The following is a 27,522-nucleotide window of genomic DNA, read 5'->3' as shown; positions in this document are numbered from 1 at the left end:
CCTATCGTCTACTGTATTGTCCCCTTCACTAAGGTGTGATATCTATCCTATTGTCTACTGTATTGTCCCCTTCACTAAGGTGTGATATCTATCCTATTGTCTACTGTATTGTCCCCTTCACTAAGGTGTGATATCTCTCCTATTGTCTACTGTATTGTCCCCTTCACTAAGGTGTGATATCTCTCCTATTGTCTACTGTATTGTCCCCTTCACTAAGGTGTGATATCTCTCCTATTGTCTACTGTATTGTCCCCTTCACTAAGGTGTGATATCTCTCCTATTGTCTACTGTATTGTCCCCTTCACTAAGGTGTGATATCTCTCCTATTGTCTACTGTATTGTCCCCTTCACTAAGGTGTGATATCTCTCCTAACCAGCTGGTTAATGTTCCCATCACTAAGGTGTGATATCTCTCCTATTGTCTACTGTATTGTCCCCTTCACTAAGGTGTGATATCTCTCCTATTGTCTACTGTATTGTCCCCTTCACTAAGGTGTGATATCTCTCCTTTTGTCTACTGTATTGTCCCCTTCACTAAGGTGTGATATCTATCCTATTGTCTACTGTATTGTCCCCTTCACTAAGGTGTGATATCTCTCCTATTGTCTACTGTATTGTCGCTGTGTTTCCTAACCTCCATTTTAAACATGTACATGATACTGCAACACTACTGTATTGTCCCCTTCACTAAGGTGTGATATCTCTCCTATTGTCTACTGTATTGTCCCCTTCACTAAGGTGTGATATCTCTCCTATTGTCTACTGTATTGTCCCCTTCACTAAGGTGTGATATCTCTCCTATTGTCTACTGTATTGTCCCCTTCACTAAGGTGTGATATCTCTCCTATTGTCTACTGTATTGTCCCCTTCACTAAGGTGTGATATCTCTCCTATTGTCTACTGTATTGTCCCCTTCACTAAGGTGTGATATCTCTCCTATTGTCTACTGTATTGTCCCCTTCACTAAGGTGTGATATCTCTCCTATTGTCTACTGTATTGTCCCCTTCACTAAGGTGTGATATCTCTCCTATTGTCTACTGTATTGTCCCCTTCACTAAGGTGTGATATCTCTCCTATTGTCTACTGTATTGTCCCCTTCACTAAGGTGTGATATCTCTCCTATTGTCTACTGTATTGTCCCCTTCACTAAGGTGTGATATCTCTCCTATTGTCTACTGTATTGTCCCCTTCACTAAGGTGTGATATCTCTCCTATTGTCTACTGTATTGTCCCCTTCACTAAGGTGTGATATCTCTCCTATTGTCTACTGTATTGTCCCCTTCACTAAGGTGTGATATCTCTCCTTTTGTCTACTGTATTGTCCCCTTCACTAAGGTGTGATATCTCTCCTATTGTCTACTGTATTGTCCCCTTCACTAAGGTGTGATATCTCTCCTATTGTCTACTGTATTGTCCCCTTCACTAAGGTGTGATATCTCTCCTATTGTCTACTGTATTGTCCCCTTCACTAAGGTGTGATATCTCTCCTATTGTCTACTGTATTGTCGCTGTGTTTCCTAACCTCCATTTTAAACATGTACATGATACTGCAACAGTGCCCCCACGGGCACAGTAAAGTTCCTCTCCTCCTCCTCACCTCTCCTCCCGTATCCTCTGTACTCTCTCCTCTCTCCCCTCCTCCTCTCCACATTCTCCTCCTATCCTCTCTCTTCCTCCTCCTCACCTCTCCTCTCTCCTCCTCCTACTCCTCACCTCTCCTCCTCTCCACACTCTCCTCCTCTCCTCCTCTCCTCACTCCTCCTCCTCCTCACCCCTCTCTTCCTCCTCCTCCTCACCTCTCCTCCTCCTCACCTCCTCTCTCCCTCCTCCTCCTCACCTCTCCTCCTGTATCCTCCGTACTCTCTCCTCTCTTCCTCCTCCTCACCTCTCCTCTCTCCTCACCTCTCTCCTCCTCCTCACCTCTCTCCTCCTCCTCTCTCCTCCCGTATCCTCCGTACTCTCTCCTGTCTCTCTCTCTTCTCCTGTTCCTCCTGAGCCCTCTGTTCAGCCTTGTCCTTCGTACTCTCTCCTCTCCCCCTCCTCTCTCCTCCCCTCCTCCTCACCTCTCCTCCTCCTCACCTCTCTCCTCCTCCTCTCCTCTCTCATCCTCACCTCTCCTCCCGTATCCTCCGTACTCTCTCCTGTCTCTCTTTCTTCTCCTGTTCCTCCTGAGCCCTCTGTTCGGCCGTGTCCTTCCGGACGCGTTCAGAGATGGCTTCGTAGTCTTTAGCGATGTTGTTCAGCAGCCAGTTGAGTCCGTTCCTGATGGACTTGTCCCCCTTCTTACCGTAGCCCAGAACAGCAGAACACGGCTCCTGACAACACACAGGAAGTCAGACGGGTAGAGAGACAAAGAGGATTTACAGGTCACACAACATTTGATTTCTTAACTCATGTATTTTATAGACAGCTATTCTCCCAAGAGAGAGAACAATAAAGGGGGGGTCATTGTTGAAACCAGGAGGAACTCTTTGCTAATAGAATGTATGAAGAACACACAATCCTGACCAGCTGCAATAATGTACAGTCTCATAGCCACAGTACTGTAGTATAACAAGGTACAGTCTCATAGCCACAGTACTGCAGTATAACAAGGTACAGTCTCATAGCCACAGTACTGCAGTATAACAAGGTACAGCCTCATAGCCACAGTACTGCAGTATAACAAGGTACAGTCTCATAGCCACAGTATAACAAGGTACAGTCTCATAGCCACAGTACTGCAATATAACAAGGTACAGTCTCATAGCCACAGTACTGCAGTATAACAAGGTACAGTCTCATAGCCACAGTACTGTAGTATAACAAGGTACAGCCTCATAGCCACAGTACTGCAGTATAACAAGGTACAGTCTCATAGCCACAGTACTGCAGTATAACAAGGTACAGTCTCATAGCCACAGTATAACAAGGTACAGTCTCATAGCCACAGTATAACAAGGTACAGCCTCATAGCCACAGTACTGCAGTATAACAAGGTACAGTCTCATAGCCACAGTACTGCAATATAACAAGGTACAGTCTCATAGCCACAGTACTGTAGTATAACAAGGTACAGTCTCATAGCCACAGTACTGCAGTATAACAAGGTACAGTCTCATAGCCACAGTATAACAAGGTACAGTCTCATAGCCACAGTATAACAAGGTACAGTCTCATAGCTACAGTACTGCAGTATAACAAGGTACAGCCTCATAGCCACAGTACTGCAGTATAACAAGGTACAGCCTCATAGCCACAGTATAACAAGGTACAGCCTCATAGCCACAGTACTGCAGTATAACAAGGTACAGTCTCATAGCCACAGTATAACAAGGTACAGCCTCATAGCCACAGTACTGCAGTATAACAAGGTACAGTCTCATAGCCACAGTACTGCAGTATAACAAGGTACAGTCTCATAGCCACAGTACTGCAGTATAACAAGGTACAGCCTCATAGCCACAGTACTGCAGGTGTAGTATAACAAGGTACAGTCTCATAGCCACAGTACTGCAGTATAACAAGGTACAGTCTCATAGTCACAGTACTGTAGTATAACAAGGTACAGTCTCATAGCCACAGTACTGCAGGTGTAGTATAACAAGGTACAGCCTCATAGCCACAGTACTGCAGTATAACAAGGTACAGCCTCATAGCCACAGTACTGCAGTATAACAAGGTACAGTCTCATAGCCACAGTACTGCAGGTGTAGTATAACAAGGTACAGCCTCATAGCCACAGTACTGCAGTATAACAAGGTACAGCCTCATAGCCACAGTACTGCAGTATAACAAGGTACAGTCTCATAGCCACAGTACTGCAGGTGTAGTATAACAAGGTACAGCCTCATAGCCACAGTACTGCAGTATAACAAGGTACAGCCTCATAGCCACAGTACTGCAGTATAACAAGGTACAGCCTCATAGCCACAGTACTGTAGTATAACAAGGTACAGTCTCATAGCCACAGTACTGTAGTATAACAAGGTACAGTCTCATAGCCACAGTACTGCAGTATAACAAGGTACAGTCTCATAGCCACAGTACTGCAGTATAACAAGGTACAGTCTCATAGCCACAGTACTGCAGTATAACAAGGTACAGACTCATAGCCACAGTACTGCAGTATAACAAGGTACAGCCTCATAGCCACAGTACTGCAGTATAACAAGGTACAGTCTCATAGCCACAGTACTGCAGTATAACAAGGTACAGTCTCATAGCCACAGTACTGCAGTATAACAAGGTACAGTCTCATAGCCACAGTATAACAAGGTACAGTCTCATAGCCACAGTATAACAAGGTACAGCCTCATAGCCACAGTATAACAAGGTACAGTCTCATAGCCACAGTACTGCAGTATAACAAGGTACAGCCTCATAGCCACAGTACTGCAGTATAACAAGGTACAGCCTCATAGCCACAGTACTGCAGTATAACAAGGTACAGCCTCATAGCCACAGTACTGCAGTATAACAAGGTACAGTCTCATAGCCACAGTACTGCAGTATAACAAGGTACAGCCTCATAGCCACAGTACTGTAGTATAACAAGGTACAGTCTCATAGCCACAGTTTAACAAGGTACAGCCTCATAGCCACAGTACTGCAGTATAACAAGGTACAGCCTCATAGCCACAGTACTGCAGTATAACAAGGTACAGCCTCATAGCCACAGTACTGCAGTATAACAAGGTACAGCCTCATAGCCACAGTATAACAAGGTACAGCCTCATAGCCACAGTACTGCAGTATAACAAGGTACAGTCTCATAGCCACAGTACTGCAGTATAACAAGGTACAGTCTCATAGCCACAGTACTGCAGTATAACAAGGTACAGCCTCATAGCCACAGTACTGCAGTATAACAAGGTACAGTCTCATAGCCACAGTACTGTAGTATAACAAGGTACAGTCTCATAGCCACAGTATAACAAGGTACAGCCTCATAGCCACAGTACTGCAGTATAACAAGGTACAGCCTCATAGCCACAGTACTGCAGTATAACAAGGTACAGTCTCATAGCCACAGTACTGCAGTATAACAAGGTACAGTCTCATAGCCACAGTATAACAAGGTACAGCCTCATAGCCACAGTACTGTAGTATAACAAGGTACAGCCTCATAGCCACAGTATAACAAGGTACAGTCTCATAGCCACAGTACTGCAGTATAACAAGGTACAGCCTCATAGCCACAGTACTGCAGTATAACAAGGTACAGCCTCATAGCCACAGTACTGCAGTATAACAAGGTACAGTCTCATAGCCACAGTATAACAAGGTACAGTCTCATAACCACAGTACTGCAGTATAACAAGGTACAGCCTCATAGCCACAGTACTGCAGTATAACAAGGTACAGTCTCATAGCCACAGTACTGCAGTATAACAAGGTACAGTCTCATAGCCACAGTATAACAAGGTACAGCCTCATAGCCACAGTACTGTAGTATAACAAGGTACAGCCTCATAGCAACAGTATAACAAGGTACAGTCTCATAGCCACAGTACTGCAGTATAACAAGGTACAGCCTCATAGCCACAGTACTGCAGTATAACAAGGTACAGTCTCATAGCCACAGTACTGCAGTATATCAAGGTACAGTCTCATAGCCACAATATAACAAGGTACAGCCTCATAGCCACAGTATAACAAGGTACAGTCTCATAGCCACAGTACTGCAGTATAACAAGGTACAGTCTCATAGCCACAGTACTGCAGTATAACAAGGTACAGTCTCATAGCCACAGTACTGCAGTATAACAAGGTACAGCCTCATAGCCACAGTACTGCAGTATAACAAGGTACAGTCTCATAGCCACAGTATAACAAGGTACAGTCTCATAGCCACAGTACTGCAGTATAACAAGGTACAGCCTCATAGCCACAGTACTGCAGTATAACAAGGTACAGCCTCATAGCCACAGTATAACAAGGTACAGTCTCATAGCCACAGTATAACAAGGTACAGCCTCATTGCCACAGTACTGCAGTATAACAAGGTACAGTCTCATAGCCACAGTACTGCAGTATAACAAGGTACAGCCTCATAGCCACAGTACTGCAGTATAACAAGGTACAGCCTCATAGCCACAGTACTGCAGTATAACAAGGTACAGCCTCATAGCCACAGTACTGCAGTATAACAAGGTACAGTCTCATAGCCACAGTATAACAAGGTACAGCCTCATAGCCACAGTACTGCAGTATAACAAGGTACAGTCTCATAGCCACAGTACTGCAGTATAACAAGGTACAGCCTCATAGCCACAGTACTGCAGTATAACAAGGTACAGTCTCATAGCCACAGTACTGTAGTATAACAAGGTACAGTCTCATAGCCACAGTATAACAAGGTACAGCCTCATAGCCACAGTACTGCAGTATAACAAGGTACAGCCTCATAGCCACAGTACTGCAGTATAACAAGGTACAGCCTCATAGCCACAGTACTGCAGTATAACAAGGTACAGTCTCATAGCCACAGTATAACAAGGTACAGCCTCATAGCCACAGTACTGTAGTATAACAAGGTACAGCCTCATCGCCACAGTATAACAAGGTACAGTCTCATAGCCACAGTACTGCAGTATAACAAGGTACAGCGTCATAGCCACAGTACTGCAGTATAACAAGGTACAGTCTCATAGCCACAGTACTGCAGTATAACAAGGTACAGTCTCATAGCCACAGTATAACAAGGTACAGTCTCATAACCACAGTACTGTAGTATAACAAGGTACAGCCTCATAGCCACAGTATAACAAGGTACAGTCTCATAGCCACAGTACTGCAGTATAACAAGGTACAGTCTCATAGCCACAGTACTGCAGTATAACAAGGTACAGTCTCATAGCCACAGTACTGCAGTATAACAAGGTACAGCCTCATAGCCACAGTACTGCAGTATAACAAGGTACAGTCTCATAGCCACAGTACTGCAGTATAACAAGGTACAGTCTCATAGCCACAGTATAACAAGGTACAGCCTCATAGCCACAGTACTGCAGTATAACAAGGTACAGCCTCATAGCCACAGTACTGCAGTATAACAAGGTACAGCCTCATAGCCACAGTACTGCAGTATAACAAGGTACAGTCTCATAGCCACAGTACTGCAGTATAACAAGGTACAGTCTCATAGCCACAATATAACAAGGTACAGCCTCATAGCCACAGTATAACAAGGTACAGTCTCATAGCCACAGTACTGCAGTATAACAAGGTACAGCCTCATAGCCACAGTACTGCAGTATAACAAGGTACAGCCTCATAGCCACAGTACTGCAGTATAACAAGGTACAGTCTCATAGCCACAGTATAACAAGGTACAGCCTCATAGCCACAGTATAACAAGGTACAGTCTCATAGCCACAGTATAACAAGGTACAGCCTCATAGCCACAGTACTGCAGTATAACAAGGTACAGCCTCATAGCCACAGTACTGCAGTATAACAAGGTACAGTCTCATAGCCACAGTACTGCAGTATAACAAGGTACAGTCTCATAGCCACAGTACTGCAGTATAACAAGGTACAGTCTCATAGCCACAGTACTGTAGTATAACAAGGTACAGCCTCATAGCCACAGTACTGCAGTATAACAAGGTACAGTCTCATAGCCACAGTACTGCAGTATAACAAGGTACAGCCTCATAGCCACAGTACTGCAGTATAACAAGGTACAGCCTCATAGCCACAGTACTGCAGTATAACAAGGTACAGTCTCATAGCCACAGTATAACAAGGTACAGCCTCATAGCCACAGTACTGCAGTATAACAAGGTACAGTCTCATAGCCACAGTACTGTAGTATAATAATGTACAGCCTCATAGCCACAGTACTGTAGTATAACAAGGTACAGCCTCATAGCCACAGTACTGCAGTATAACAAGGTACAGTCTCATAGTCACAGTACTGCAGTATAACAAGGTACAGCCTCATAGCCACAGTATAACAAGGTACAGCCTCATAGCCACAGTATAACAAGGTACAGCCTCATAGCCACAGTACTGCAGTATAACAAGGTACAGTCTCATAGCCACAGTACTGCAGTATAACAAGGTACAGTCTCATAGCCACAGTATAACAAGGTACAGCCTCATAGCCACAGTACTGCAGTATAACAAGGTACAGTCTCATAGCCACAGTACTGCAGTATAACAAGGTACAGTCTCATAGCCACAGTATAACAAGGTACAGTCTCATAGCCACAGTACTGTAGTTACTGCAGGTGAAGTATTGAAAGATAAACCACAGCATCACTCACGATCTGACAGAGACACTTGTTCTCGTTCACTAGCTTCTCCAGTGACAGGTTCTCGATGATGTCTGCCTCAGCCAATGCCCCGTCCCGATCCTGCTTGTTAGCCAATCTGTGGAGCCGACAGGGATATGTCAGAAACAGGTGTCAGACAGCAAGTGGTGGGGTGGTGTGTGTGTGTGTGTGTGTCTGTGTGTTGGTTCTTCTATCCTTGTGGGGATCTACAATCTCAGAAAGCCCACTACAAGGATAGTAGAACAAGGGAAATTCTCCCTCGTCCCAATGAGGACAGAGGCTATTTTAAGCTTAGAGATTCAGGGTTAGAATTAGGCTTAGAATTAGGGTACGAGGTTAGGGGTTCCGGTAAGGGGAAATATATATATTTTTTTATAGAAATGAAGTTGAGTTCTCCAGGAGGATGAGGATGTGTGTGTGTGTGTGTATGTCTCTCTGTGTGTGTGTGTGTATGTCTCTCTGTGTGTGTGTGTGTGTGTGTATGTCTCTCTGTGTGTGTGTGTGTGTGTGTGTGTGTGTGTGCGTGCGTGCGTGTGTGACAGAAACATATGGTGTAGGAAGAAGACACTTCATGATCTAATGCAGCTGGAAATATAGTTGGATTCCTGCTAACATGGATTCCCTTTTCTCAATATGTTGGGCAGAATATAATACGCTACTTTAAAGACAGACAGACAGACAGACAGACAGACAGACGGGCGGGCAGACAGACAGACAGACAGACGGGCGGGCGGGCAGACAGACAGACGGGCAGACAGACAGACGGGCAGACAGACAGACGGGCAGACAGACAGACGGGCAGACAGACAGACGGGCAGACAGACAGACGGGCAGACGGGTAGGCAGACAGACAGACAGACAGACAGGTTTAGAGCTCAGACAGAGTGACTCAAACTAGGCCAGGTTTAGAGCTCAGACAGAGTGACTCACACTAGGCCAGGTTTAGAGCTCAGACAGAGTGACTCACACTAGGCCAGGTTTAGAGCTCAGACAGAGTGACTCACACTAGGCCAGGTTTAGAGCTCAGACAGACAGTAACTCACACTAGGCCAGGTTTAGAGCTCAGACAGAGTGACTCACACTAGGCCAGGTTTAGAGCTCAGACAGAGTGACTCACACTAGGCCAGGTTTAAAGCTCAGACAGTAACTCACACTAGGCCAGGTTTAGAGCTCAGACAGAGTGACTCACACTAGGCCAGGTTTAGAGCTCAGACAGAGTGACTCACACTAGGCCAGGTTTAGAGCTCAGACAGAGTGACTCACACTAGGCCAGGTTTAGAGCTCAGACAGACAGTAACTCACACTAGGCCAGGTTTAGAGCTCAGACAGTAACTCACACTAGGCCAGGTTTAGAGCTCAGACAGTCAGTAACTCACACTAGGCCAGGTTTAGAGCTCAGACAGAGTGACTCACACTAGGACAGGTTTAGAGCTCAGACAGAGTGACTCACACTAGGCCAGGTTTAGAGCTCAGACAGAGTGACTCACACTAGGCCAGGTTTAGAGCTCAGACAGAGTGACTCACACTAGGCCAGGTTTAGAGCTCAGACAGAGTGACTCACACTAGGCCAGGTTTAGAGCTCAGACAGACAGTAACTCACACTAGGCCAGGTTTAGAGCTCAGACAGTAACTCACACTAGGCCAGGTTTAGAACTCAGACAGTCAATAACTCACACTAGGCCAGGTTTAGAGCTCAGACAGAGTGACTCACACTAGGACAGGTTTCCCAGAGATGCGAGGGTGTCGGAGGACCTCAGCCATGGTGTCCCTGGTCTCCTGGATCCTCTGAACATCACTGGAGTCCACCACGAACACCACCCCGTACGACTCGCTGTAGTAGTTCTTCCAGATGCCCCTGATCACATTGGAGTCATTTAGCAGACTCTTATCCAGAGCCACTTACAGGAAGTGCATTCAACTATACGTTTAGTAGGGGGGGGGCACATATCACAGCCACCACAGGAAGTACATTCAACTATACGTTTAGTAGGGGGGGGGGCCACATATCACAGCCACCACAGGAAGTACATTCAACTATACGTTTAGTAGGGGGGGGGGCACATATCACAGCCACCACAGGAAGTACATTCAACTATACGTTTAGTAGGGGGGGGACCACATATCACAGCCACTGCAAGTAGACCTTTGTTTAAAATAGTCCTATCAGCAGAATCAGGGCAGACAGTGCAGGTGTTGAGTGTCAGAAAGACAACGAGTATAAAGACCTGATCCTCTTCCCTCCGCCCAGGTCAAAGATGGTGACCTCAAACTTCCCCTGCTTCAGATCCACCTTGGAGAACCCTACCGTAGGGGCCACGTCCTCTGGGCTCTCTGTGATGGAACACAACACACACACACACTCAGCGACGAAGAGAACGAGCCCCCCCCAAAAAAACATCTTACATTTATAATCAAGTAGAATAGAAGTGAGTGATTCAAGGCAAGACGACCCACTCACCTCCCTGGATCCCGCGTACTGTAGCAGTCTTCCCAGCGTTGTCAAGTCCAACCATCACCAGTGTTATTTTCCTAAAAACACCACAGAGAAGCTGGATTACTAGAGAGATGACACAGAGACTCAAATGGAGGTGTGGTAGGAGAAGGACATGCAGGGAAAATTATAGGGCAATATTCACATGGGGGGGGGTAGTCTACAACATGTCATGTGTCCCTTCCATAAAAGATAGAGAGCAAGACATATTGCTCTCTATTCAGGGAGGCAGGTAGTCTAATGGTTAGAGTGTAGAGGAGGCAGGTAGCCTAGTGGTTAGAGTGTAGAGGAGGCAGGTAGCCTAGTGGTTAGAGTGTAGAGGAGGCAGGTAGGCTAGTGGTTAGAGTGTAGAGGAGGCAGGTAGCCTAGTGGTTAGAGTGTAGAGGAGGCAGGTAGCCTAGTGGTTAGAGTGTAGAGGAGGCAGGTAGCCTAGTGGTTAGAGTGTTGGGGCGGCAGGTAGCCTAGTGGTTAGAGTGTAGAGGAGGCAGGTAGCCTAGTGGTTAGAGTGTAGAGGAGGCAGGTAGCCTAGTGGTTAGAGTGTAGAGGAGGCAGGTAGCCTAGTGGTTAGAGTGTAGAGGAGGCAGGTAGCCTAGTGGTTAGAGTGTAGAGGAGGCAGGTAGCCTAGTGGTTAGAGTGTAGAGGAGGCAGGTAGCCTAGTGGTTAGAGTGTAGAGGAGGCAGGTAGCCTAGTCGTTAGAGTGTAGGGACGGCAGGTAGTCTAGTGGTTAGAGTGTAGGGACGGCAGGTAGCCTAGTGGTTAGAGTGTTGGGGCGGCAGGTAGCCTAGTGGTTAGAGTGTAGGGGCGGCAGGTAGCCTAGTGGTTAGAGTGTAGAGGAGGCAGGTAGCCTAGTGGTTAGAGTGTAGAGGAGGTAGGTAGCCTAGTGGTTAGAGTGTAGAGGAGGCAGGTAGCCTAGTGGTTAGAGTGTAGAGGAGGCAGGTAGCCTAGTGGTTAGAGTGTAGAGGAGGCAGGTAGTCTAGTGGTTAGAGTGTAGGGGCGGCAGGTAGCCTAGTGGTTAGAGTGTAGAGGAGGCAGGTAGCCTAGTGGTTAGAGTGTAGGGGCGGCAGGTAGCCTAGTGGTTAGAGCATTGGGCCAGTAACCGAAAGGTTGCAAGATCAAATCCCCCGAGCTGACAAGGTACAACATCTGTCGTTCTGCCCCTGAACAGGCAGTTAACCCCACTGTTCCTAGGGCCGTCATTGAAAATAAGAATTTGTTCTTAACTGACTTGCCTAGTTAAATAAAGGTTAAATAAATAATGACTTTATAGCTTGAGCCACTTCCAAAGAAAACATTCAACGCCAGTCTTCACACAGAAACGATGAATAATCTGATATTAGCCCAACGCATCAGAGCTCAGACAGAGTGACTCACACTAGGACAGGTTTAGAGCTCAGACAGAGTGACTCCCGCCCTCACCTCACCCTGTCCTTCAGATGTTACTGGTTAAGGTGGTAACTGTAAGAGGGGCTTAGCCAGCAGCCCAGGTCACTAATACAGCTCCCCCCCACCTTAGGGCTGCCCAGGGCTAACACCACAGGGACATGACCACAGATTGGGTGAGTCAGCACTCTGTCCATAATCACGGTGAACAGCTAGGTACATCTATGGATGTACACAGACAGCGATGCAGAGTCAACAGACTTATCGAACACCTCGAGACATTCCTTTATAAGGGAGGTGGATGTTAGAACTATCGTCCATCATTCATTCACCTTCCAATGAATCGGCCCAGATCCTAAATCCACCCTTTATACTCAGGAAAAAGCCCAGATCCTAAATCCACCCTTTATAATCAGGAAAAAGCCCAGATCCTAAATCCACCCTTTATACTCAGGAAAAGCCCAGATCCTAAATCCACCCTTTATACTCAGGAAAAGCCCAGATCCTAAATCCACCCTTTATAATCAGGAAAAAGCCCAGATCCTAAATCCACCCTTTATAATCAGGAAAAAGCCCAGATCCTAAATCCACCCTTTACACTCAGGAGAAGCCCAGATCCTAAATCCACCCTTTATACTCAGGAAAAGCCCAGATCCTAAATCCACCCTTTATACTCAGGAAAAGCCCAGATCCTAAATCCACCCTTTATACTCAGGAAAAGCCCAGATCCTAAATCCACCCTTTATACTCAGGAAAAGCCCAGATCCTAAATCCACCCTTTATAATCAGGAGAAGCCCAGATCCTAAATCCACCCTTTATAATCAGGAAAAAGCTTCTCTGTGTCACCGTATGAAAATAGTCAAATTGCATAAAAAGGTCCAAGTCATCATTCTTGTTAGAAACACACACAAACACACACACACACACACACACACACACACACACACACACACACACACACACACACACACACACACACACACACACACACACACACACACACACACACACACACACACACACACACACACACACACACACACACACACACCCTCCATCAAAAAGTGCCTCTCCTATGGAACACACACACACACACATTCTGACAACACACACTCACATTCTGACAACACACACACACACACTCACATTCTGACAACACACACACACTCACATTCTGACAACACACACACACACATTCTGACAACACACACACACCCTACATCAACTTGTAGAAATACTTGCCTGCGGCTCTTCCGCCGTATGGACTTCCAGCACACTATCCAGTGGACAGTCCTCTGGAGCCAGGAGGACTTCATCTGGGAGCTTCAACCAGTCCAGACCCAGAGAGCACTGAGCACACCACCCCCACTCTACAGACACAGAGAGCACTGAGCACACCACCCCCCACTCTACAGACCCAGAGAGCACTGAGCACAACACCCCCCACTCTACAGACCCAGAGAGCACTGAGCACACCACCCCCCACTCTACAGACCCAGAGAGCACTGACCAGACACACGTCAGGGACACCAACTAGTAACCACAACATGTCCCCCGAAATATACAGTACGCCTCCCTGACGGAAAACACGTCACACACACACACTTCATAACCACCCCCCGCCCACTCTACAGGCCCAGAGAGCAGCAGGATTAGCTAGGGATTTCCTTAAATCTCTCTACAGCGGGACACGTGTTCTCACGATACTCTTGTCTGTTTAGCGTCAGAGGGACACCAACTGTTCCTAGCCGTCAGGTCGGTCCCTCCACCAACTGTTCCCAGCCGTCAGGTCGGCCCCTCCACCAACTGTTCCCAGCCGTCAGGTCGGCCCCTCCACCAACTGTTCCGGCCGTCAGGTCGGCCCCTCCACCAACTGTTCCCGGCCGTCAGGTCGGCCCCTCCACCAACTGTTCCCCTCCACCAACTGTTCCAGCCGTCAGGTCGGCCCCTCCACCAACTGTTCCCAGCCGTCAGGTCGGCCCCTCCACCAACTGTTCCGGCCGTCAGGTCGGCCCCTCCACCAACTGTTCCCAGCCGTCAGGTCGGCCCCTCCACCAACTGTTCCCAGCCGTCAGGTCGGCCCCTCCACCAACTGTTCCGGCCGTCAGGTCGGCCCCTCCACCAACTGTTCCCGGCCGTCAGGTCGGCCCCTCCACCAACTGTTCCCCTCCACCAACTGTTCCGGCCGTCAGGTCGGCCCCTCCACCAACTGTTCCCAGCCGTCAGGTCGGCCCCTCCACCAACTGTTCCGGCCGTCAGGTCGGCCCCTCCACCAACTGTTCCCAGCCGTCAGGTCGGCCCCTCCACCAACTGTTCCGGCCGTCAGGTCGGCCCCTCCACCAACTGTTCCCGGCCGTCAGGTCGGCCCCTCCACCAACTGTTCCCCTCCACCAACTGTTCCGGCCGTCAGGTCGGCCCCTCCACCAACTGTTCCCGGTCGTCAGGTCGGCCCCTCCACCAACTGTTCCCGGCCGTCAGGTCGGCCCCTCCACCAACTGTTCCCGGCCGTCAGGTCGGCCCCTCCACCAACTGTTCAGGCCGTCAGGTCGGCCCCTCCACCAACTGTTCCGGCCGTCAGGTCGGCCCCTCCACCAACTGTTCCGGCCGTCAGGTCGGCCCCTCCACCAACTGTTCCGGCTGTCAGGTCGGCCCCTCCACCAACTGTTCCCGGTCGTCAGGTCGGCCCCTCCACCAACTGTTCCCGGCCGTCAGGTCGGCCCCTCCACCAACTGTTCCCGGCCGTCAGGTCGGCCCCTCCACCAACTGTTCCGGCCGTCAGGTCGGCCCCTCCACCAACTGTTCCCAGCCGTCAGGTCGGCCCCTCCACCAACTGTTCCCAGCCGTCAGGTCGGCCCCTCCACCAACTGTTCCGGCCGTCAGGTCGGCCCCTCCACCAACTGTTCCGGCCGTCAGGTCGGCCCCTCCACCAACTGTTCCCAGCCGTCAGGTCGGCCCCTCCACCAACTGTTCCCAGCCGTCAGGTCGGCCCCTCCACCAACTGTTCCGGCCGTCAGGTCGGCCCCTCCACCAACTGTTCCCGGCCGTCAGGTCGGCCCCTCCACCAACTGTTCCCCTCCACCAACTGTTCCGGCCGTCAGGTCGGCCCCTCCACCAACTGTTCCCAGCCGTCAGGTCGGCCCCTCCACCAACTGTTCCGGCCGTCAGGTCGGCCCCTCCACCAACTGTTCCCAGCCGTCAGGTCGGCCCCTCCACCAACTGTTCCGGCCGTCAGGTCGGCCCCTCCACCAACTGTTCCCGGCCGTCAGGTCGGCCCCTCCACCAACTGTTCCCCTCCACCAACTGTTCCGGCCGTCAGGTCGGCCCCTCCACCAACTGTTCCCGGTCGTCAGGTCGGCCCCTCCACCAACTGTTCCCGGCCGTCAGGTCGGCCCCTCCACCAACTGTTCCCGGCCGTCAGGTCGGCCCCTCCACCAACTGTTCAGGCCGTCAGGTCGGCCCCTCCACCAACTGTTCCGGCCGTCAGGTCGGCCCCTCCACCAACTGTTCCGGCCGTCAGGTCGGCCCCTCCACCAACTGTTCCGGCCGTCAGGTCGGCCCCTCCACCAACTGTTCCCGGTCGTCAGGTCGGCCCCTCCACCAACTGTTCCCGGCCGTCAGGTCGGCCCCTCCACCAACTGTTCCCGGCCGTCAGGTCGGCCCCTCCACCAACTGTTCCGGCCGTCAGGTCGGCCCCTCCACCAACTGTTCCCAGCCGTCAGGTCGGCCCCTCCACCAACTGTTCCCAGCCGTCAGGTCGGCCCCTCCACCAACTGTTCCGGCCGTCAGGTCGGCCCCTCCACCAACTGTTCCCGGCCGTCAGGTCGGCCCCTCCACCAACTGTTCCCCTCCACCAACTGTTCCGGCCGTCAGGTCGGCCCCTCCACCAACTGTTCCCAGCCGTCAGGTCGGCCCCTCCACCAACTGTTCCGGCCGTCAGGTCGGCCCCTCCACCAACTGTTCCCCTCCACCAACTGTTCCCAGCCGTCAGGTCGGCCCCTCCACCAACTGTTCCGGCCGTCAGGTCGGCCCCTCCACCAACTCACGCTTTTCACCAGATAAACTCACCCACCCCATGCAATTGGTTGTGTAGAGCCAGCTGTTCACCAGATAAACCCACCCCATTGGTTGTGTAGAGCCAGCTGTTCACCAGATAAACCCACCCCAGTGGTTGTGTAGAGCCAGCTGTTCACCAGATAAACCCACCCCATTGGTTGTGTAGAGCCAGCTGTTCACCAGATAAACCCACCCCATTGGTTGTGTAGAGCCAGCTGTTCACCAGATAAACCCACCCCATTGGTTGTGTAGAGCCAGCTGTTCACCAGATAAACCCACCCCATTGGTTGTGTAGAGCCAGCTGTTCACCAGATAAACCCACCCCATTGGTTGTGTAGAGCCAGCTGTTCACCAGATAAACCCACCCCATTGGTTGTGTAGAGCCAGCTGTTCACCAGATAAACCCACCCCATTGGTTGTGTAGAGCCAGCTGTTCACCAGATAAACCCACCCCATTGGTTGTGTAGAGCCAGCTGTTCACCAGATAAACCCACTCCATTGGTTGTGTAGAGCCAGCTGTTCACCAGATAAACCCACCCCATTGGTTGTGAAGAGCCAGCTGTTCACCAGATAAACCCACCCCATTGGTTGTGTAGAGACAGCTGTTCACCAGATAAACCCACTCCATTGGTTGTGTAGAGCCAGCTGTTCACCAGATAAACCCACCCACCCACCCCATTGGTTGTGTAGAGCCAGCTGTTCACCAGATAAACCCACCCACCCCATTGGTTGTGATGAGCCAGCTGTTCACCAGATAAACCCACCCCATTGGTTGTGTAGAGCCAGCTGTTCACCAGATAAACCCACCCCATTGGTTGTGTAGAGCCAGCTGTTCACCAGATAAACCCACCCACCCCATTGGTTGTGTAGAGCCAGCTGTTCACCAGATAAACCCACCCCATTGGTGGTGTAGAGCCAGCTGTTCACCAGATAAACCCACCCCATTGGTTGTGTAGAGCCAGCTGTTCACCAGATAAACCCACCCACCCACCCCATTGGTTGTGTAGAGCCAGCTGTTCACCAGATAAACCCACCCCACCCCATTGATTGTGTAGAGCCAGCTGTTCACCAGATAAACCCACCCACCCCATTGGTTGTGTAGAGCCAGCTGTTCACCAGATAAACCCACCCCATTGGTTGTGTAGAGCCAGCTGTTCACCAGATAAACCCACCCACCCCATTGGTTGTGTAGAGCCAGCTGTTCACCAGATAAACCTACCCACCCCATTGGTTGTGTAGAGCCAGCTGTTCACCAGATAAACCCACCCCATTGGTTGTGTAGAGCCAGCTGTTCACCAGATAAACCCACCCCATTGGTTGTGTAGAGCCAGCTGTTCACCAGATAAACCTACCCACCCCATTGGTTGTGTAGAGCCAGCTGTTCACCAGATAAACCTACCCACCCCATTGGTTGTGTAGAGCCAGCTGTATGCCTCAACACCAACAGGAAAAGATGAACACCATATCACTTCCAGATCTTATTTGGTGCTTATCTTTTTCATTCATTTATTAAAATGTTTTGCATAATGAAGGTATTTACACAATGAATGGCCTGGGATGTGGCCTTAAATGGATAGTTTGTCACTGTCTCCATCTTATTAGCATTTACAGCACAAAACCAGTGCAAGTCAATGTCTCTGATGTTAGCATTTACAGCACAAAACCAATGTAAGTCAATGTCTCTGATGTTAGCATTTACAGCACAAAACCAATGTAAGTCAATGTCTCTGATGTTAGCATTTACAGCACAAAACCAATGCAAGTCAATGTCTCTGATGTTACTATTTTTCACATTTCATTTCCATTTCCATTTCATTTCCATATCATGGGCGATACAATCTGTTGTTTTCCCTGGAACGTGATTTGGACATGACAAGTGAAAATTATTATTAAAAGATCTATAAAAAGTAGTTTTTTTATTTTATTTGGGGGGGATATCCACTTACAAAGGTTTTGTGCTGTAAATGCTAACATCAGAGACATTGACTTGCATTGGTTTTGTGCTGTAAATGCTAACATCAGAGACATTGACTTGCATTGGTTTTGTGCTGTAAATGCTAACATCAGAGACATTGGTTTTGTGCTGTAAATGCTAACATCAGAGACATTGACTTACATTGGTTTTGTGCTGTAAATGCTAACATCAGAGAGATTGACTTGCATTGGTTTTGTGCTGTAAATGCTAACATCAGAGACATTGACTTGCATTGGTTTTGTGCTGTAAACGCTAACATCAGAGACATTGACTTACATTGGTTTTGTGCTGTAAATGCTAACATCAGAGATATTGACTTGCATGGTTTTGTGCTGTAAATGCTAACATCAGAGACATTGGTTTTGTGCTGTAAATGCTAACATCAGAGACATTGACTTGCATTGGTTTTGTGCTGTAAATGCTAACATCAGAGACATTGACTTACATTGGTTTTGTGCTGTAAATGCTAACATCAGAGACATTGGTTTTGTGCTGTAAATGCTAACATCAGAGACATTGGTTTTGTGCTGTAAATGCTAACATCAGAGACATTGACTTGCATTGGTTTTGTGCTGTAAACGCTAACATCAGAGACATTGACTTACATTGGTTTTGTGCTGTAAATGCTAACATCAGAGACATTGGTTTTGTGCTGTAAATGCTAACATCAGAGACATTGACTTGCATTGGTTTTGTGCTGTAAATGCTAACATCAGAGACATTGACTTGCATTGGTTTTGTGCTGTAAATGCTAACATCAGAGACATTGACTTGCATTGGTTTTGTGCTGTAAATGCTAACATCAGAGACATTGACTTGCATTGGTTTTGTGCTGTAAATGCTAACATCAGAGACATTGACTTGCATTGGTTTTGTGCTGTAAATGCTAACATCAGAGACATTGGTTTTGTGCTGTAAATGCTAACATCAGAGACATTGACTTACATTGGTTTTGTGCTGTAAATGCTAACATCAGAGACATTGACTTGCATTGGTTTTGTGCTGTAAATGCTAACATCAGAGACATTGACTTGCATTGGTTTTGTGTTGTAAATGCTAACATCAGAGACATTGGTTTTGTGCTGTAAATGCTAACATCAGAGACATTGACTTGCATTGGTTTTGTGCTGTAAATGCTAACATCAGAGACATTGACTTACATTGGTTTTGTGCTGTAAATGCTAACATCAGAGACATTGACTTGCATTGGTTTTGTGCTGTAAATGCTAACATCAGAGACATTGGTTTTGTGCTGTAAATGCTAACATCAGAGACATTGACTTACATTGGTTTTGTGCTGTAAATGCTAACATCAGAGACATTGACTTACATTGGTTTTGTGCTGTAAATGCTAACATCAGAGACATTGACTTACATTGGTTTTGTGCTGTAAATGCTAACATCAGAGACATTGACTTACATTGGTTATGTGCTGTAAATGCTAACATCAGAGATATTGACTTGCATGGTTTTGTGCTGTAAATGATAACATCAGAGACATTGGTTTTGTGCTGTAAATGCTAACATCAGAGACATTGACTTGCATTGGTTTTGTGCTGTAAATGCTAACATCAGAGACATTGACTTGCATTGGTTTTGTGCTGTAAACGCTAACATCAGAGACATTGACTTACATTGGTTTTGTGCTGTAAACGCTAACATCAGAGACATTGACTTGCATTGGTTTTGTGCTGTAAATGCTAACATCAGAGACATTGGTTTTGTGCTGTAAATGCTAACATCAGAGACATTGGTTTTGTGCTGTAAATGCTAACATCAGAGACATTGACTTACATTGGTTTTGTGCTGTAAATGCTAACATCAGAGACATTGACTTACATTGGTTTTGTGCTGTAAATGCTAACATCAGAGACATTGACTTACATTGGTTTTGTGCTGTAAACGCTAACATCAGAGACATTGGTTTTGTGCTGTAAACGCTAACATCAGAGACATTGGTTTTGTGCTGTAAATGCTAACATCAGAGACATTGACTTGCATTGGTTTTGTCCTGTAAATGCTAACATCAGAGACATTGACTTACATTGGTTTTGTGCTGTAAACGCTAACAAGTGTGTTATTAAACCTACTCCTGTCTATACAGAAATAAATACAATAGTTCTAAACTAGGCAACTAAAGTGTGATTTTGGCCACAGACGATCATTAGCTTCTTTAATGAAGGAAAGTTGTGGATCGTTTTAAAGTGGCGTTGCCTACAGTCGGGAGGAAAAGGTGGCGTTGTGCAATACGGGCTGATTTACTGTTGAGTTGCGACTGTCTGAAAAGTAGAGAAGAGATTCTGATAATGTCTCCAGTCATATAAAGTGTAGTAGAATTGCATGAAATGTGTTGATAAAAAGCAACAACAACAAAAAATCCACCCTGCAAAGAAAGAAGAAACGTAGCCTATAGCAGAAACGTAGCCTATAGCCTATAGCAGAAACGTAGCCTATAGCCTATAGCAGAAACGTAGCCTATAGCCTATAGCAGAAACGTAGCCTATAGCAGAAACGTAGCCTATAGCCTATAGCAGAAACGTAGCCTATAGCCTATAGCAGAAACGTAGCCTATAGCAGAAACGTAGCCTATAGCCTATAGCAGAAACGTAGCCTATAGCCTATAGCAGAAACGTAGCCTATAGCAGAAAAGTAGCCTATAGCCTATAGCAGAAACGTAGCCTATAGCCTATAGCAGAAACGTAGCCTATAGCCTATAGCAGAAACGTAGCCTATAGCCTATAGCAGAAACGTAGCCTATAGCAGAAACGTAGCCTATAGCCTATAGCAGAAACGTAGCCTATAGCAGAAACGTAGCCTATAGCCTATAGCAGAAACGTAGCCTATAGCAGAAACGTAGCCTATAGCCTATAGCAGAAACGTAGCCTATAGCAGAAACGTAGCCTATAGCAGAAACGTAGCCTATAGCCTATAGCAGAAACGTAGCCTATAGCCTATAGCAGAAACGTAGCCTATAGCAGAAACGTAGCCTATAGCCTATAGCAGAAACGTAGCCTATAGCCTATAGCAGAAACGTAGCCTATAGCCTATAGCAGAAACGTAGCCTATAGCAGAAACGTAGCCTATAGCAGAAACGTAGCCTATAGCAGAAACGTAGCCTATAGCCTATAGCAGAAACGTAGCCTATAGCCTATAGCAGAAACGTAGCCTATAGCAGAAACGTAGCCTATAGCAGAAACGTAGCCTATAGCCTATAGCAGAAACGTAGCCTATAGCCTATAGCAGAAACGTAGCCTATAGCCTATAGCAGAAACGTAGCCTATAGCAGAAACGTAGCCTATAGCCTATAGCAGAAACGTAGCCTATAGCAGAAACGTAGCCTATAGCCTATAGCAGAAACGTAGCCTATAGCCTATAGCAGAAACGTAGCCTATAGCAGAAACGTAGCCTATAGCCTATAGCAGAAACGTAGCCTATAGCAGAAACGTAGCCTATAGCAGGGATCATCAACAAGATTCAGCTGAGGGACGGTGTTTTTTCTGGAGCGGATGGTCGGGGGGCCTGAACATAATTACAAACCATTTGTAGACTGCAAATTGATTACAAGAAGCCCAAACAGATATGTTTGACTAAAATAATAATTTCAAACCCTGATTACGTTTGTATAGGATCACGTGTCTCTCTATTATGGTGGAAATAAATGGGAACATATTCCTTAAATAAAAAATTACTTGGAGCCGATTTCCTGGGTGTTTTTACAGTCTTATGTCCAACAATGGAGGGGGGGAAAAAAGAAAACAAATTCTAAGAATTTGGGGGGACAAATAAAACCACCTTCCGGCCGCAAGTTGGGGAACCCGGGCCTATAACCTAGGCCTACTCCACACTATACACTGTCAGCCATGCGTTGAACCTTTTTTTTTGCCAACAGTGATTGGGTTATATTATGAGCCTAAATTATGACTATCCAATCTACTCATCACATTATCTTACTTCAGTATGCAAATGTCATGATGCTACGAATGCTTATTAATAATAAAACGTGCATTTTTATAGTGAAAATAAGCTTCCCCCAAACTTGAAACTCACACACTGCCTACGATCCTGTGCCTTTATCACAGTCAACAACACACATATATGTTATAGTAAGAATAGGCATGTCATGAAATCAAACAGAATGAAAGAGAACATACAGAATAACAGCCCTGGGGTTTATGCCTTTTTAATCCGGCCCCCGGAGAGAGGGGGGGGTACTTCTGCAGTTTTAAGGAGTGACAGCTGCCAAAAGTGGCTGTAGTTTAGCACCTTAGTCACTGGTTGGTTACATGACTACCCGGTAATCAGGCAGCAGCATGCTATATACCACACATCTCTGTTGGGTGATACAGTGCCTTGCGAAAGTATTTGGCCCCCTTGAACTTTGCGACCTTTTGCCACATTTCAGGCTTCAAACTTAAAGATATAAAACTGTATTTTTTTGTGAAGAATCAACAACAAGTGGGACACAATCATGAAGTGGAACGACATTTATTGGATATTTAAACTCTTTTAACAAATCAAAAACTGAAAAATTGGGCCTGCAAAATTATTCAGCCCCTTTACTTTCTGTGCAGCAAACTCTCTCCAGAAGTTCAGTGAGGATCTCTGAATGATCCAATGTTGACCTAAATGACTAATGATGATAAATACAATCCACCTGTGTGTAATCAAGTCTCCGTATAAATGCACCTGCACTGTGATAGTCTCAGAGGTCCGTTAATAGCGCAGAGCATCATGAAGAACAAGGAACACACCAGGCAGGTCCGAGATACTGTTGTGAAGAAGTTTAAAGCCGGATTTGGATACAAAAAGATTTCCCAAGCTTTAAACATCCGAAGGAGCACTGTGCAAGAGATAATATTGAAATGGAAGGAGTATCAGACCACTGCAAATCTACCAAGACCTGGCCGTCCCTCTAAACTTTCAGCTCATACAAGGAGAAGACTGATCAGAGATGCAGCCAAGAGGCCCATGATCACTCTGGATGAACTGCAGAGATCTACAGCTGAGGTGGGAGACTCTGTCCATAGGACAACAATCAGTCGTATATTGCACAAATCTGGCCTTTATGGAAGAGTGGCAAGAAGAAAGCCATTTCTTAAAGATATCCATAAAAAGTGTTGTTTAAAGTTTGCCACAAGCCACCTGGGAGACACACCAAACATGTGGAAGAAGGTGCTCTGGTCAGATTAAACCAAAATGGAACTTTTTGGCAACAATGCAAAACGTTATGTTTGGCGTAAAAGCAACACAGCTGAACACATCATCCCCACTGTCAAACATGGTGGTGGCAGCATCATGGTTTGGGCCTGCTTTTCTTCAGCAGGGACAGGGAAGATGGTTAAAATAGATGGGAAGATGGATGGAGCCAAATACAGGACCATTCTGGAAGAAAACCTGATGGAGTCTGCAAAAGACCTGAGACTGGGATGGAGATTTGTCTTCCAACAAGACAATGATCCAAAACATAAAGCAAAATCTACAATGGAATGGTTCAAAAATAAACATATCCAGGTGTTAGAATGGCGAAGTCAAAGTCCAGACCTGAATCCAATCGAGAATATGTGGAAAGAACTGAAAACTGCTGTTCACAAATGCTCTCCATCCAACCTCACTGAGCTCGAGCTGTTTTGCAAGGAGGAATGGGAAAAAATTTCAGTCACTCGATGTGCAAAACTGATAGAGACATACCCCAAGCGACTTACAGCTGTAATCGCAGCAAAAGGTGGCGCTACAAAGTATTAACTTAAGGGGGCTGAATAATTTTGCACGCCCAATTTTTCAGTTTTTGATTTGTTAAAGTTTGAAATATCCAATAAATGTCGTTCCACTTCATGATTGTGTCCCACTTGTTGTTGATTCTTCACAAAAAAATACAGTTTTATATCTTTATGTTTGAAGCCTGAAATGTGGCAAACGGTCTCAAAGTTCAAGGGGGCCGAATACTTTCGCAAGGCACTGTATATAGCGAACAAGACATTCTATGAAATCACAGATTCTGACATGGGGTGAACTGGGTGGCTGGCAGCACTGGTACCACATTCACAAATCAAATAGCCAATAAATCAAAAATAGTGTGAATATTTAAATACATAACCAGACAATTTAACTTCCGTTAGCTAACTAGTCATTTTTTTTATTTAACCAGGTAAACTAGTTGAGAACAAGTTCTCATTTGCAACTGCGACCTGGCCCAGATAAAGCATAGCAGTTCGACACAAACAACAACACAGTGAGTTACACATGGAATGATACTTCATGCACTCACCTTGCGGGCTGCCGCCAGCGTTTCAACCAGTTGCAACAATTCGCCATCAGACTAAACATTGTTGTCCAAACTCAGATAATTGTCGGAAAAGATTCATGTAGCAGCGATTCTGAATGAATCAAATGCCTCTATTCGGCATTTCAGCTCATTATCACCATACAGCTGCATGAGTTAGGCCTAGGGGCCAATAAAAGTGGCATTCTTTGACATCGTCGGACTGTCAAACTAAAAACACTAGCCACAGCTAGTACTAGTGAGTGTACTTGCTGTTTCTCTAACTATATCATTGTGTTTACTTTATCTACCTACACAAATTAGCTAGCTAGAACAAAGTGTTAATAAGATTTTAAAAAAATCCTAACTATTTAAAAGCAATATAAAATATTGGCCAGCTTGTAACGTTAGCGAGAACTAGCTAATGACATTAGCAGGTAAGTTTCCTTGCTAAACTACACTAGCAAAATATTATTATGTTTGGTATTTTTCACAAACTGCAAAAGATAGCGGCTAGACAATGTTAACAAGCTAAGCTAATGTAGCTAGCTAACGTCAGTTAGCTAACCTAGCTAGCATACAATGCAGCTAGCTAATGTTAGTTAGCGAACCTAGCTAGCATACAATTTAGGCGCTGCTAGCGACCTTAGCTAGTTTTACGTACAGCTGGCGTTGTCAGGTAAAACAAAACAACAACAAAAGTAAAGGTAATATTCCTTTGTAAAGATCTCTTCAGTGAGAAAATATTTCTGGAATCCGTTTTTTTTTTGTGTTTACGACCGTTGTCGTGTTCGGCTGCTATGGCTACAAGAGCCGTGGGGGGAAGTCATCATCAGTGGTCGAGAAATCAGGCACCCCCTCTTTTAGTGGTCGTTCCTAGATACCACAGTCATAATTATGGCTAAACTCTTGACTATTCCTACAATTTCTTAAAATCTGGGTTTAAACATAACCTTAAGCACACTGCTAACCTTATGCTTAAACCTTTAAATGAAGTCTAAAAAATGCTTTGTGGCTGTGGTACCTAGTGACAATCTTTACTGTAAAAGTCTGCAACAGCACCTTCTGTGGACAAAGCGTGGAACTACACGGGTCTAATAAATATGACAAGTGTTCTGGCTTTAACAGAAATCCTTAAATCTATTGACGCACCCCTCGTGTCAATCTAAATAACATCCCCAGCCAAATCTGTCAGATGAAGTTAGAGAAATGTTTTTGCATGGGCTGCGTCTCAATCTGCCTGTATGTGTCTTCCACATCTGTGGTGGAGCTACAGCGGTTAGACCATGAGATATCACAAAAATGTTTGTAGCATCTGAACGGTTTGGCCTACAAAACTAGTAGCGTTCAGACCACTCTATGGAAAGATGGCTCATGACGGCGTCATGGGACTTGTCTGAAGGTAACCCATACAAATGAATGGAAGTATGGAGGCAGTTATGTGTCAACAAAAATAATAAGGGGTTAAATGTGTCCAACAACCTAATATATTTCCTGAGCTTTCTTAGATCTCCGAGATATACAGACACTTCAAAACCTTAAACATAATTCCTTATGATTTATTGGACTGTCTTTTCTGCGATTTATGTGTTATTCAAATCGGTTTCTGTGGGCTATATTAGTAAAGACCAAATTCACTATTTTATCTATTTTTTGTTTTTATATCCACATTAAAAAGGGGGTCCTAAAAATTCAAAATCAAATAAATGAGCCATGGGATAAGCATGTTAAAACAAGTCAGTATGTTAGCGGTCACCTGAAATGTCAAACTAAGCTAAGTTCCCGATGTACATAAAACCCCATGGCATCATAAATCACTATCAGTCAATTTACCCACGATACATTACGGTATCGATCTGCTCAAACACAGCTAATGTCTTTTGAGAAGGGAGGCAAGGAGAGGAAGATACAAGCAATCAATGAAAGATGAATTGAGAAAAAGAGGGCCCAGCCCACAGTGATCACACCTTGACACAGTTCTTCCCCACCTTATGCATGTACTGGTAACTCTTGATAAATAAATACGACTCGGTCGACTTATACCAGTTTAATAACATGTGTTTTTATTATTTTACACCAAGAACTTGATGATATATAATAAACCCGTTTCAAAACACCCAGTAAATAATAAGCCATTCGAACTCTTCACATATTTACAGGAGCCAAATAGAAAAACCCCATGTGAATAATACATTACACCTGCTGCCACTGTTCTGTTGGGTTCAGTAGAACAGTCAGTCAGGCTGCCGCCTCGCTGACATCACAATAGATTCATCTTTAAAAAAAAAAAAAGGAAGTGATGTCAGAAGCTCATAGAAGCGTTTAGTCTCGTCCATGTGTTGAGCAATAGACAATATCAATACACTGGTTTCTGAACGCAGCGTTGTTGGTTGGGGACAGATGGGTCCGATTAATACACGTAACAAGTTCCTAACCTCTTTTTATAAAATATGAGTCCCAAGTGGCACCCTGGTCTATTCCTTATAGTTAACCCAAATGGGGCCCCTGGCCTATTCCTTATAGTTAACCCAAATGGGGCCCCTGGCCTATTCCTTATAGTTAACCCAAATGGTGCCCCTGGCCTATTCCTTATAGTTAACCCAAATGGGGCCCCTGGTCCCAAGTAGTACACCAGGAACCGTTTGGGACAGGGACGTACATTGAACAACAGGCTGACAGCGTAGTTCTGGTTGTGTGGAGACCGACTGACATCGCGTCAACTCATCCCAGACAGATATACAAAGAGGGAAACTTAGAATGTGCATCAAACTATAATATGGATTAAAGTCACATACATTACAGAAAGAAAAGATGAAGAGCCCATTTTAAATATGGAATGTTGTTGTTGTTGTTGTTGTTGTTTAGTCCTGATGGCTTCAAACGGGTTGTTGTTGTTGTTGTTGTTGTTTAGTCCTGATGGCTTCAAACGGGTTGTTGTTGTTGTTGTTGTTGTTTAGTCCTGATGGCTTCAAACGGGTTGTTGTTGTTGTTGTTGTTGTTTAGTCCTGATGGCTTCAAACGGGTTGTTGTTGTTGTTGTTGTTGTTGTTGTTTAGTCCTGATGGCTTCAAACGGGTTGTTGTTGTTGTTGTTGTTGTT

General features: G+C 46.1%; 1 protein-coding gene across 7 annotated transcripts in view; it reads right to left on the bottom strand.

The window, feature by feature from the left end:
• The window catches only part of LOC139394111 (ADP-ribosylation factor-like protein 13B), a 40,843-nt gene extending 15,875 nt beyond the window's left edge, over positions 1-24,968 (bottom strand). For 3 of the 7 annotated variants that reach the window (XM_071142135.1, XM_071142137.1, XM_071142140.1), the window contains exons 1-6: positions 13,380-13,744; positions 10,724-10,794; positions 10,491-10,596; positions 9,977-10,120; positions 8,257-8,362; positions 2,114-2,316 (exon numbers count right to left, since the gene is read on the bottom strand). In XM_071142135.1, coding sequence (XP_070998236.1) covers positions 2,114-2,316; positions 8,257-8,362; positions 9,977-10,120; positions 10,491-10,596; positions 10,724-10,794; positions 13,380-13,453 — 704 coding nt within the window. In that variant the 5' untranslated portion in view covers positions 13,454-13,744. Of the gene's footprint in view, positions 1-2,113; positions 2,317-8,256; positions 8,363-9,976; positions 10,121-10,490; positions 10,597-10,723; positions 10,795-13,379; positions 13,746-24,430 lie in introns of those variants that run through there. The other 4 variants (XM_071142136.1, XM_071142141.1, XM_071142139.1 and 1 more) reach the window with 2 other exon arrangements.
• Positions 24,969-27,522: the final 2,554 nt, after the last annotated feature.

This window comes from Oncorhynchus clarkii, unplaced genomic scaffold (genome assembly GCF_045791955.1).
Source record: "Oncorhynchus clarkii lewisi isolate Uvic-CL-2024 unplaced genomic scaffold, UVic_Ocla_1.0 unplaced_contig_5422_pilon_pilon, whole genome shotgun sequence".
Taxonomy (NCBI): Eukaryota; Metazoa; Chordata; class Actinopteri; order Salmoniformes; family Salmonidae; genus Oncorhynchus; species Oncorhynchus clarkii.
The sequence above is the reverse complement of the archived record's forward strand: the minus strand, read 5'-3'. Positions and strand labels throughout refer to the sequence as shown.